Source organism: Zootermopsis nevadensis, unplaced genomic scaffold (assembly GCF_977971745.1).
Source record: "Zootermopsis nevadensis isolate Lab colony 2312 unplaced genomic scaffold, Znev_1.0 Znev_ptg000002l, whole genome shotgun sequence".
In the NCBI taxonomy this organism is placed as follows: Eukaryota; Metazoa; Arthropoda; class Insecta; order Blattodea; family Termopsidae; genus Zootermopsis; species Zootermopsis nevadensis.
The window spans coordinates 14,866,738-14,881,163 of NW_028259134.1; the positions used below are offsets into that span (position 1 = coordinate 14,866,738).

The window sequence follows — 14,426 nt, forward strand, 5'->3', positions numbered from 1 at the left end:
CCCCCTTAATACTCATTTTTGCGTGTCTTTAATGTATCAGACATACACAGTTTTATTCATGAGACACGTGGTTTGAAAATTCACATTATTTGTTTGGGACCTGCACTTTGATATGAGTGAATTCACTCTCGCTTTTCTTTGTGCCAAAGTGAAGTATTCTTATGTTTTTATATTTTGTAATACACGTAAAGGATTTTTTGCTTAATTCATAAAACTAGTTTTCATGTGTACATTCCAGATTGCTCTCCAGTGCTTTCTCATCATAGACTGTCATTTGTACATAATGAATCAAGTTGTCCATACTTATGAATGGAAACTTAAAACTTTCTTGCTTTTAAATTTTAGTATCTTCCCTTACGCATGTCCAACCCAAATTTCTTTTTATAACAGATTATTTAATAGTTTCATTAACTGACATGAGGACAAACATTTATAATGAGGTAATTACTCTGTTTTCTTATAGTCCCCTGTAATTCTCTAGGTTAGGTCATAGAAGTGAAGTTCTTGACAGGTTGCAGTCATATTATTTCTTGCCACATGTTCAAGGAGTTATTGCTTATTTTAATCTCATTACTTTGTGAATGAAAGGACGAAACCTATAGAATTTGGCCGTCGTGCTGGTGCAGTTAGGCATGAAACAGTTTTGGCCCAGTTGCCAGACATTAACCCAGTAATTAAGTGATTTTTTTTTCTTTATTTTGCTTTATTTTCAGTTCTCTATCATAAGTTAGTTCTTTAGTGAAGTCATTTTGGTGCTGTTTTGTCTAATACACTGTCATTGTTTTACTGCTACAATGGTCAAAGGATGAGATAGAGTTTGAGGAGGATGACATTGTATTGATCTTGGAGGTCAGATACTCATAGTGTCTTTTAACAAAGCCCCGTAGAAAAGTGGAATGACCACAATGTTACTGCATTTGTGTAGTGTAGCACCTGACACAGTTAAAGGCATAAAATATTTTGAAGTGTTAATAAAAGCATTGAAGTACTTGTTTTATCTGCTTGAAGAAATAAATTCTTTTTCTGTGTTGGTGAGACTAACCATGTCAACAAATTAAATATTTGCATATGCTATTATTGTACCTTATTTGGAAACATGTTGATAAAAGTGACTAGTAATTATGTAGGAATATGACTTTTATCAATTTATGTAACATTGTATCTGTTGTTCTCTGTGTATAAACTCTGCACATAGTTTAAATTGTTGAGTGTCATTATTGGTTCTAAGGTAATAAATCAAACATTGATCAGATATTTTGCATATGTCAGATACTAGAGAAAAGTAGTAGTACAGTGGGATAGTAACTAGAAATTTTGCATTTGTTAGTATGCCCTAGAATAGAGTGTGCTGTAAGTTGGCTACACCTATACCGTACTGTTTTTGGACCAAGAAAAGGGGTATACTTATTTGAGGATGGAGAAAAATGAAGAAAGTTGTCACAAGATTATGACATACTTTGGTGGAAACATCGGTGTTTTTGTTGATGATGCGTACTGGGATAGAAAAATCTCTTCCTTCACATGTGATTCAGTGAACAAGTATTAGTCTTTCACTGAACGCAATGCGTGTCTTGGTGTTTCCATCTTTCCATGTACTTTATTCTGGTTCTGTTGTATTGCATTGAAACATTCATGTGCTTCTGATGACTCATGTCTGGTTCTGACTGAATCTCATATGCAGTAGTTAACTTCAAATTGCTTGAACTTGCAAGGCTAGTTTAATAACTTTTGTAGTGAACGTCATAGTTGCTGTGTTAAATCTGTGCTGTGGTTCTGTTTGTTACAGTTAGTGAAGCATTTTATTTTCTGTTATATATGTTATTGAGTTAAGATAGGGCTCTGAGGTTATTAGTTTGAAATCTGAAGATGATAGTTGCATGATATTATCCCATACTAATAAAATTGTCATTTTCCTGTTATGTGCATCACTTACATGAAGTAGATTTGCTTACATTTAGTTATGTTACTCATAATTGATAATCTGTGGGTTGAGTAAATACTACATTTGCCTTGTTAGTTTTATAAACTACATTTATATGATTCAAACTGGTTACATTGGACATATGGTAGATATAAATAAACTATTATTTCATGCATGTATCTTGTCCCATTGTGGTGGAAATATCAGCAGATGTTGATGCTGTTAGGCAGAAATTGGCCAAATTTGTTTTCCCTTTTTTGGGTACCAGATTATTTGACTTTTTGTCCACCATTTAATTTTCCTGTACCCAACACTTGACAGGTTTGTTCAAATGCTCTTTGTATGTTACATTTTAAAGCACAGTGTTGACTGTATGTACAGTCTAGTTTAAAATTCATAACTCTGTATATTGCCTACAAAGAATATTTATGGATTTCATTTGATTCTTAGACTAAGCAATGATTATGTCCCTAAACAGCATAACCAGTTGGTCTTTGTAATGAACACATGTTGTTTTCTTTGAGGTAGGAACTTAATTTTTAAATATTATTTGGATGAGGATGGTGTTTATGGTTAAAAACACTGCAGTGTATAGTTTGCTACATTTTCCTGTGTTTAGCTTAGAATAGGGCCGTTCTCCCATTTCCTTTACCATTGAGAACTTATTCTCTGAAAGTAATAAGCAGTATCTCTCACAAATTTGCAGGTTTTGCACTTAGACGTATCAACACTTCCACATGGGTAAATACAGAGGTCAGTGATGTTTCAAGAAGTGCTCAAGTAGCTAGCTAAGCTGGAACAGTGGTAGACAAAAGTGCTCGCAAGGCAAGCAGTGGTCCAAATGGAATTAAACTGTTTGCAATAGAAATTTTACATTATCACAGACGATGCTAACAGATGGAGGTCTCTATAATAAATATCAGAATGGGAAGGGTTAAGAGTAAAGTAGAAGGTATATGTTTTTTAAGTCCTCGATATAAACAATAAGTTTATATATGCAGATACAATTTGTACTACCTAATCTGTTGTTGTTGTTTTAAGTAGGTATGTGTTTAAGTGCAGCAGAATTTAGTGTGTGACTAACCTGATCAAAGTAAAGTGGTAGAAATTCTTAACAAATTATGACAGCATTAAAAATAAGTGTTGGCTTCTTCTCCATGTGCAAGTGGGTGTGTTTTGTGTTGTGATGTGTTTGGCTTGTACTGTGCATGCAGGGAGCTGGCAAAGGACTTCCTGCGTGGCCAGACATCCCAAAACAACAGGGGAACCAGTTAGGCAACCTTACACCTGCTGACCGACATGGATCAGTTCAGGTTAGTGAGACATGAACCCCACTTACCAGTCAGTGTCTGTTAAGAAAATAATAGGCCTTCTGTAACTAAACATGCCTGAAAACATATAACTGATTTTTGATTCTGATGATGGTATAATACAATCCAGATTGTTGGGTTTTTGGACCTTGTCCGTCATCTGATGTTATAAAATGCACTAGATTTCGGGGACTGGATCTGCCCTCATCTTCAAGTGTAGATTCAGTGATTGAGATTAGCTCATTCTGACTGACCCCCACAGAGTAGGAGCCTCCTTCACTACACCTAAAGATAAGAATAGATCCAGTCCTTGAAACATTATGTATTTTATGACATCAGATGATGGACAAGGTCCAACAATCCAGATAACTGATTTTGATGAACTTAACTCTTATATTCATGAGTTTGCTAAACATATCCAGGAAATGCTTAAATTTAAAGGAGAATTACAGTAATGTCCTTTTTTTATCTTGTTAGATTAAAATTTGTAGATGCCTCTATCACTATTTCCTTTCATCTTTGCTTTAGAATATGCTATCAGGGAGGTCCAACATAACACAGGGATTGAAATTGAATAGGATACATCAGATTTTGGTCTATGATGATGATAATTTATTGTGAGAAATCGTAAATATCATAAAGAGAAACAGGCTGACAAACAAAAAAACTAAGTATATGTTCATGTCTTGTCACCAGACTGTAGGTCAAAATTATTATGTAAGGTGTTGATGAATCCTTTGACGTTGTGGAAAAGTTCAAGTATTTGGAAACAACAAAAACAACAAAATTACATTCACCGGATTAAATTTGGGGAATGCTATTACCAGAATATTTTCTCTTCCTATCTCCTATCAAAAAACATACAAATATACTGTTTTACCTGTTGTTTTGTATGGGCATAGAATAGGATACAGACAGGAAGCTGTAAAAGATAACATAATGATGAACTCCATAATTTATACTCTTTACAAATAATATTAGAATGATCAAATTAAGGAGAATATGGGTGGGACTTACAATGTGCATGAGGAGATGAGAAGTACATAACAAAATTTTCATTGGAAAGCCTGAAGGGAAGAGACCGTTTAGAAGACTTTGGCATGGATGGGAGGGTAATATTAAAATGCATCAAGAGTGGGGGTGGATAGGGACTGTTGGCAAACTCTTTTGAACATGGTAGTGAACCTTTGGTTTCAATAAAAGGCAGGGAATTTCTTGACTAGCTGAGTATATAAGATTTGGGGTTTTCACAGCAGTGAGTATGAAGATTTCTGTCTTCTGGGTTGTTGCGCTTTGTAGTCTGGTTGATGTTAACCAACGTTTCAGAGGTCATACTGCTTCCGTCATCGCCCTGATGACGGAGGCAGTATGACCTCCGAAACATTGGCAAACATCGACCAGACTACACAGCGCAACAACCCAGAAGACAGAAATGTTCTAGCTGAGTGTACTATGAATTAAGGAGTTTGGTTATAATTAAACTTTTAATGTCTTTATTGACTAACAGTTCTAATAAATGTAAACAGTCTGAAGGTATGCTTCAAACTGTCAAAATAGTTATTTTGTTTAATTAAATATCTTTAAAATTAATGGTTCCTGTGTTCTAACATCATAAATATCAAGCTTTTTCATATGGAAGATTTTTCCTCCAATACAGCTATGAACATACAAGGAAAATAAAACAGAGTTGGGCAGACAGCCTAGGCATTATGCATTAACGTCATGCACTTTGTGAAAAACTTATGGTCTGAGGCCCACAAGAATGTATTTATTCTACATATTTTAAACAAGAATTATGTTTGTATTCCTTCATGGCATTGTGCTTAATCATAGGATCAGCTTCTTAGTCCATTGTATCTTCTTGCACAGTCTGTAATGCGAATTGGTTTGGGGAATAACAGGAATAAATCGGACTATAAAAGAGACTAACTTTGTCAAATTACTAGTGATTGTATCTTTTACATTTGAAATCTGTTCTGTCTGCAAGCATTCTTTAAGTATAACTGCAATAAGGTCTTACGCAGAAGATTTTGCTATTTGCTGGCAATAATTGCAGGTACTTCTAAAGAACATGGTGCATGGAGCAGTTTTGTTTCTTTACTTCTCCTTCCAAACAGCACAAACTAAATAAATCTTGAATTAATCATAGAATTTTGTGTGGTGTTATGTGTGTATTAAATCTGGCTTTTATAGATAAATAGTAGCATTGATGATACCTATATGTAAACTTGGACTAGGAGTAATCACTGTAGTTAGATTTAACCTGTAACTCCACTACTAGTTCATGATCCATTGTGCTATCAAAAGGGTTGAATATTTTTATGCATAATGGACTCTTTATGTATCATTCTGTGAAGTGATTTATTTTCATACCATTCTGTTAATTGGATTTAGTGATTTAGTTCCAAATATTCTTTTCCTGGCACAGTATATTTTGTAGCATGGTCAGGAATGGGCCATCACAAGTAGAACACTTTAATGTATATTGTCAGCATGTGTATAGCAATCATCCAATCCCTTGCTGATATATACATAACATGTCTATAAATGTTTGTTTAATGTTAATATTAACAAGATTTCTGTCTTCTGGGTTGTTGCACTGTGTAGTCTGGTCGATGTTAACCAACGTTTCAGAGGTCATACTGCCTCCGTCATCAGGGCAATGACGGAGGCAGTATGACCTCTGAAACGTTGGTTAACATCGACCAGACTACACAGTGCAACAACCCAGAAGACAGAAATCTTCATACTCACCGTTGTGAAAACCTCAAATCTTACTTAATATTAACACTCGTATAGGGTATTACAGGCAAAATGGCATATCATCCACATTGGATGTGCATTTGCAGTTAAAAATTATGCATAGTGGCATATGAAATATTGGTAATTTTGAAGAAGTTTTCCGTATTGTTAAGTTGGTGTATTTCGGAACAAAAAGTAATTGTAGTTGATGTACCTAATGACAGCTGAGTGCAAAGATTAATAAATGTTCGCTTCAACCTATTTAACTACTAAAGGGAAACAAAAATTTAAAAACTGATTGAAATGTTGTTTGTTCCAGCTTTAATAAAATATACAGTAATATAACATAGACTGAAGTTTGTAGACTGCAGCAATCCAGTCTCTTTTCTGTTATGGCTAAACTTGACCTCTGATTATGTTGTGGAAGTATTTCATTTCAGATATTTTGAAAATTATGGTAGCATTTAAGTTATATACATGATAAAGATACTTTATGCATATGTATATTTTCCTTGTCCAAAATGCACAGTAACATATGAAAGTTGATGCTTCTCATGTTAATATGTTGTCCCTTACAAGTCCTTCTCTTTATTTCTTCTTGCTAAGAGACAGTTTAATGGCTAGTTCAAAACACTGTCAAACTCTTTAACTGGATAGTGGTCAGTTTCAAATTTCTATCTTTGTGTCTGAAAGCTTTATTTTGTGCTATATAATTTTACTTATGTATGATTTGAGGTTTTCACAGCTGTGAGTATGAAGATTTCTGGGTTGTTGCGCTGTGTAATCTGGTCGATGTTTACCAACGTTTCAGAGCTCATACTGCCTCCGTCATCAGGGCGATCGTCTGATGACGGAAGCAGTATGAGCTCTGAAACGTTGGTAAACATCTACCAGACTACACAGCGCAACAACCCAGAAGACAGAAATTTTAATTTTACTTACTTAAAACACAGCAGCTTGAAGTAGCATTTTAGAGTGGTAGTAGTAGTTGTAGCATAGTGTTTATTAAATATGAAATCTTTAAGCACTTGGTAGTTTAAAATACTTCTGATGTTGCTTGTATTCTCAGCTTTGTCTTCCAGAAGCTGTTGTTTAAGTTTGAATGGTTCAGGTTTATTGTAAATTATATTTAGTTTAATGAGCTTGCTGTAAACAGTCCCACCTTTCATGTGAATTTATGATGTGTTTCTATGTATAACTTATTTTGTTGTGTTTCTTTGGTTATTAGGTTGTGAGTTCAACTAATGGTGAATTAGCAAATGATGATCCAACAGCTGGGCATTCCAACACTCCCATCACAGCACAAGCAGAGGTTGAAATTGTAGATGAAACAAAGTAAGTTACAGTAGACCTTCATACACCATCAGTGTGAAAGCATTGTGTATAGCTATTTTACAAGCAGCACACTCCATAACTAGAAGACGCAGTATTCAGTGGGTATGTGAGTTTTAACATACATCATAGTACTCAGAGATGCAGATAGAAGACATGGAGAGGGAAGATTTGGTTGTATTACAGATGATTATAGAAGAAGACAATTTGTTTTACACCCTCCAGAAATCATTGATATAAAATTTAGTTCTTTGCAAATATGAGACAATCCCTCATTTTTTAATTAATATAAAAATAAAAGACCTTATATTATGGTTGGGTAAATGCAATACATCCCTTTAAAATATTGGCGTTCTTTTTCAGTTTACTACTACTACTACTACTACTACTACTATGGCGTAACAGCCCAAAATCGAGCCCTAGCCTCCTCTTTTCAGTTTACTAGTATTCTTCAATTGACAGGTAACAAAGCAAACACTCTACTTAAAATGATACTTTTCTTCTATATTCCTCTGCAGATGTTGTTGTTTTTTCAAACGTAAGAAGAAGAAATCAGGACGTCAGAAATGACTAGCGGTTGTGCAGTGCAGTCCAGAGCGTGAGGCAGTGACATTGCTGCGGGCTACGTCCCATTCCAACTCCAGGGACAGTGTCCTCAACAATCCTAGTAACAGCGAGTTTGCTCGCTACCCTACGCCTGCCAGTGTCACGTGATGAGACAGGGGAGCACCTACACAGCCACCGCCATCATGCCAAGCCTCCCTCCCTCACCTGGTGCACCACTACATATTATAATTATTATATTATACATAATAACTAAGTCTAGTGTGTTGTGGTGGTACAGTATGTTGTATGCATGTATGTATTTGGTACATTTGTGGTGTAAATGGGAAGCGTGAAGGTGGTTGAGTTTACAGAGTTACATTTTTAATGTAGCCAAATGTGAATAGATGATTCTCATGTGGATTGATATGATGACTCACTTGCTTAAATGCATTGAACATTGTGTCAGATGTCATATTAGTTGATTCAATAATTCATGTGTCTGTAATGTTTTGATAGAATGGATGACTGCGAGAATGAATATGTGAAAGTGAATGTTAGGTTCATAGAATTAAAATGACTGATTTCCTCTTTGAATGAACCTTAGTTGGATCATTCATATTTAATGTGGGAGATACTTCTCAATATGGCTTTGTAGATTGGGGGAATATCATCAATCACTTAAAAATGTTGGAACTGGAGGTATCATGCAGAAAGAGACTGGGCCTTCCATAAGGAGAAACTGGTGTGTTTGTGGGGAAATGCTATTGCAAAACAGTGGGCACATGGTGGCGGCCGTTTGGTGTATCATAGATCTACCCACTCTTACCATCATCAGTATTTTATGTGCAGAATTAAATGCCAGAAAATTTCCGTGAGTATCATGCTGTGCTGTTTTATTGATTTTTTAATTAATTTTGATTTGTGGTATCCAAGAAACAAAGGCTAATCATCATTTAAACCAGTCAGACTGATCAGCTCTCCTATTGTTTCTTGATGGAATGGGTTGTGATTTGTTTCTCTTCATTCTTATTCCATCCAAATAAAGCTAACTCAAGAGATTGTAGAAAGAAAAAACATTTCATACATCATTTGAATGTTTGACTTGGATCAGTTCTAAAATATAGTATAGACAACTTTAAAAAGTGGCTAAATAAGTATAACCCAGTAACTGTGATTTTTATCTTACTCCCTGCTGTGTTTTCATTATTGATAAAGGCAAAATGCCAGTGTCAAAAACAACTAGGATATTGACAGAATGTGGCTTATATAATTGTTTTCTGCATGCCATTAGCCAAGTCACATGAGATTGGTTGCTCTATTCCTTGCACTTCACAATAATCTGAGGACCTACAAAACTGTGGCTGTTTGCCCGTTTGTAGTCCAGATCTACTTGTGTTCACATAAATTTAAGTGCAGCTGTTAGCAAATTATTGCAACTTTTTAAGCCTGTCTAAGACAGCTTACAGTTACAGTCTCACTTAGGAACTTTAAATGAACTTGAACAAAGTTTAGAGCAATTTTATGTGGTGATACATACCTTGACTCACAAAATTCGTACTTTGTCAAATCATTAAATTCTTTACTGTGTAACTTGGAAAGTAATAGGATTATAGAATTTTAGCTTCAGTTTTGAATGTCATTTTGACCATGCACTTGATACATGACCATGGCTGGCAGAAATTTGTGTTGTGAATTTTGTAGCCATCTTTGTAAGCAACAGTTTAAATTACAAATTATCGACTTGATTGCATAGTTTAACATAGTGTTTCTTTCATGGACATATATTTTACATTTGAAATTTTATATACAATAGTAGACTTGACACAATTCTGTATGGTCACTGGTATCAGTTGACTTCTGGTAAATTTTCCAGGTTTTCATTGTATGTGGAGTTGTTGCAAACAAGCTGTTTGTTGGTTTAATAGATTGTACTGAGAATTTTGCAGGTCATTAAGTATTTTTTTTGGAGGATTTAAATGTCCAGGATAATGTATGATTTTTAAAAATAAGCAACAAGCTTGGTCAAAGTACATTTTAATTTTTGAAAGACATTAAAGTATGAGTTCCCAAGTAGTGCCTACTTCCATATGGCTGCTAAAAATAAGAAACCATCTTCATATGACAAAAATGTTCCCTAAAGAAGTGACATCTTCTAGTACCAGTCTCCTTAAATATTTGCATACTTTTGTGCATGCTGTTAATTATTCTTTATTTAGAAAATGTGTAGAGGTCAGAATAAAAAAGAAAGTTTATTTATGTTGAGTCAGAGGCTGAAGCAATAAGTAGTCTGCTAGTTCTAACTGGAGAAAAACTGAGAAGTGCTTACTGACAAATTTCTATGTTTCAATTTTAATGTACATATATTTCTACCCTTTTAAATATTTGACTGAAGTAGGTGTTCTACTGAATTTATGTCTTATCGAGCCAGATTGACATAAAGCATGATTTTAATATATCTTAATGATGTGTGACTTTCATTTGAGGTATGAATTAGGTATTTATGTTGTTTTCATTTATTTTTATTTTATCTTTTATTTCAGAGCTTTAGAGTATTCAGTATCAAATAATTACTTCATGTCCACAAGAGTCTGACCTCAGCACATGTTATTACAGTGAATTTAGTTTGTATGGTGTAAAAAAAATTACTTTTGTAATGCTATGGAAAGAAATGCTTGGAGTTGTGTATTTGCTTTTTTCTGCAATATATTTTAATCAGTCCATAAATTATGAAAGACAGAATAACTTTGATAGCATATTGTAATATCCTCTTCTAATCAAAGTAATACATTCTTAGTCATGAATACAACAGGTTTCTACAAAGGGTTCAAATTGCATTCTCCATGTATCCAGTCAGGGAAGTAGTCAAAATTACAAATAAATCCAGTGCTTTATTTGTGTATTATATAATGCCAACCTCATTATAATCAAATGATACTTTTCTTAATATGATTTTTTAATTTATGAAGATTTTGGTATGAGAAAGTCCGAGTTGCATAAATTGTGCTGAAGTTACATTTACATTCATGTTCTTTGAAAATTGTCAGAGTAATGAAAATATCAGGAATTGTTCCAGCTCTTTGAGCGCTTGTGCTCCCCCCTCTCCGTGTTTCATTTTTGCTATTCTTTGTATGTTCTTATCAACCATTTACCCCTTTTGTCATTAAGCATAAAATAGAGGACTTGAAGGAATATTACCCACTTCTCTACAGAATTTGGAATTTGCCTTGTAAGCATATTCACTGTTTTGAGTACAATAATTCAAATATTGTGGAACTTGCTTGATATTGCAAGTGAGAAATTTGGTGAGTTTCACATATATTATTCTATTATAGTGTTCATTACTGTGTAATCATGCATCAAACATTAGGTGTTAAGTTAGAATTCTGTATGACATAACCAAGTAGTGTTATTTATAATTCACTGATCTCTGATAAGTTCACCAAACAAATATTACTGTACCTTGCTGATGTATGAGTCATGTATTGAAGACAAAATTTTGGAGTTTCGTGTAACGTAAAATGTTGTCCATACATATAGCACCACATAATCTTCACCAGCTCCTTACCTTGGCACCGTATGAAGATGAGTGACTGGTCGATCTTCACATTGAGCTGTCCATACCCTGGATAAAATTACTGTACCTGTTGCATAACAGACTGGTATGCCCCACAGCCGTTGCTTGTAAGAAGGTAAGCGAAAACTTTCAGAATTCCAGTTAACTTAAACAACTAGACAGTGACTAATTAATTTTTCCTTTTCACTCCTACGTGAAGCATAGGGCCTCTCTTTTAAAAGGTTTCAGGAATCTGTTAGACATTTGGTAGGACTCCTTGGATGAGTGATCTGTCTGTTGCAAGGCCTCTACCTATACACAGGACAGCACAACACAGAAAGATGTGGCAAACATCCATGCCTTTTGTGGAATTCTAACCCACGGTCCCAGTGTCCGAGCGCACAAGGCCTATGCCTCAGATCGCATGGACACTATGACCAGCAGACAGTGATATGCCAAAGGAAATATTCACTTCATTAATTGGCTATATTTCATCACAAGGTAAAAGACTTGAAGACAGACACCAGTCTCTTGTTATATGATAAAGTTCAGAAATTGAAGGAAAATTAATTAGATTTGCAGTTAGTTTCTGCCTGAAATACAACACGACGTTTCTCCATTACAAAGATCAGATGGTTCAAGCTGTTAGGTAAATTAGTGATATTTATTCTAAGAGCCACTTGAAACCTGTAGGTACACTGTGGGCTTTAATATATTAATAAAAAGCTACTCTACAGTAGTTTGTGCGCATACGGACATACTTCCACAGTCTACTTTTAACTCATTAGCATACAATTTTTCTCATTTTACTGTGACAAAAATGACTATTTTGACAACATTGAAGTTATTTCCATCGTTCTTCCAGAGAACAGCAAGCAAAAAGGTTGTTTTCCTCTCAATTTTCAACACATTTCCTTCTGTATAATGGAATTAGCATGTACAACATTTTAATGGTTTCTTTGTATTAGAAGATAGTATTGCAGCTGGTTACTTGTAATCCTTTCAGGTCACTTGGGTTAAATTCAAATTCAGACAAAACCCACATAAAGTTTGAAATTCGGTGTTATTTGCACCTGTGCATATGAAAAGTATATGGATGCTATACAAGCAGTTGGAATTACATTTGTGCATGTGGTATGCAATGAAGTGCCTGCAGAATTGTTAAAAATTTTATTTTCAAAGGAATGAAATTATACATTATGTTTCACACATTCCAAAGAGGTTGTGAACATTGTTGGTTATTTAAAATGTTTTGCAACAACTCCTAATGTTTTAACTGGAAGTAATGTGGATGACCTATGTCATGTTAACCATGTTATTGTAAGGCTACCATTATGTTCAGTTATATTAACAGTTCCTCTCAGCCTTAATCTGTGGTAGACATTTCCCACAATTACAAAGTGGTTTTATATATACCTGCAAATCTTGTGAAGCCACTATAGTAATGTAAATGATATATAGTCCATACTGTTAATGTAGTTTTTAAAAGCTGCAACATATGGTTTTTAAAGTAAAAGTACAACCAGTTTTTTTTGTTGTGGGTAGTGTTCATAGTGCCTGTGCTGTCAAGTCAAAAGAAGTATCATTACATTTTTAGTATGGTGCAATGCCATCAGGCACAGGAATGCAAGATGAAAGGTTTATGAAACCAGTGACATATTGTTTTAAATTTAGATATCTGCCCTGGAATACAAAATCTGTGAATGTATGAACTTTATGGCACTAATGTAAAAGGGACATCATATTTGAGAGGAGATTTGTTGCTGGAGTCAGCAGGCATAGTGTTTGGTGAAAATGGGATACTTATATAAATCATAGGGTGTTTGGGTTTGCTTAAAAAAACAACTATAAATTAATGAATACTGTTCTTTTAATGGAGAAGATCCACAGTATATTTCTGCCACATTATCAAGATGTATTGGTTTGTAAACCTTTCCAAATTGTATTTTCTAGACGTGGTTTGACTCGATTACGTGTGATCAGAAATTAAAAACTATATATGGTTTCTTCAGCGTGAATGGACAAAAACCACTGTGATAAATTATGTAACACTTGTTCTAATGGGATTGATCTAGCTTCCATCTTTGTACATAGTGATCCCTGTGAATGAGATGGGATTATATTCCAAGAATTGTGGCAGCCAAAGTGATGAATTTACTTTAGTGCATCTTCTAAGTCTGTGACAGTTCATACATGTCAATTTATGCATCATTTGTAGACTGAAGTATGTACATTGTTGCAGCTGCCAAAGGGAGGAAAATGTATGATGTCATTCATGAAAATATATTTAACAGCATATGTTACAATATGAGGAATGCTGTACTTTCAAGAGAAGAAGCAATGCCCAACCAATTTTGGTAATATGCTCTCTCTATTTGATATGGGATGGTTTAATTTGCCAATCATGGAAGGCATATTGCTATGTTAAAAACATTAATATAACTTTGTGATGATTTGCAAATATACTGTAATGTTTTAGTGAGGTTTTGTTTGTCTGTTTACTATCTTGTCTTTTCATTCAACATAAGCTGAGACAAAATGGAATGAAGTGAATGGTATTTTTAAGTATTAAGATTGCATCCAAAGTGTGTGAAGTTGATTATTTAAGAAAACTCTATAATGTATATATTAATGAGCACACTGTTCTTATAATTGTTTTGTGGCAATATAAATATTTCTTAAGTTCTACAATCGGCTCTCAGATTACTGGTGAAGAAAGATGGGTCCAATGTTTTAGATATGCTTAATTAGATACATAATTGTATCTTTTTTTAGCCCATTGTTGCCAATTGCCATATTGACTGTCATCAATTCTTCCCCCTTGTGTGTGCATTGTGAGAACTGCTTTTATAGTGAGAAAGCCCGTAGGAATATCCATGTAAAATATTGTTTCCAAAATGAGAAAAATAAAACACTAAAATGTTAATATGATACTCAAATTGTGATGAATTCATTGGACATCAACTTCAAACTGTTCTTGATCTCACAATTTGGATATATAAAATGAGGGGTTTCAAATAAA

The 14,426-nt window shown here is 34.3% G+C and overlaps 1 protein-coding gene across 5 annotated transcripts in view; it reads left to right on the plus strand.

Moving 5' to 3' along the window:
• Positions 1-14,337, plus strand: part of gish (casein kinase I gish) — an 86,147-nt gene extending 71,810 nt beyond the window's left edge. For 3 of the 5 annotated variants that reach the window (XM_022078045.2, XM_022078047.2, XM_022078048.2), the window contains exons 10-12: positions 3,136-3,234; positions 7,202-7,308; positions 7,824-14,337. In XM_022078045.2, the coding sequence (XP_021933737.1) occupies positions 3,136-3,234; positions 7,202-7,308; positions 7,824-7,875 (258 nt within the window). In that variant the 3' untranslated portion in view covers positions 7,876-14,337. Of the gene's footprint in view, positions 1-3,135; positions 3,235-7,201; positions 7,313-7,823 lie in introns of those variants that run through there. The other 2 variants (XM_022078049.2, XM_087350687.1) reach the window with 2 other exon arrangements.
• Positions 14,338-14,426: the final 89 nt, after the last annotated feature.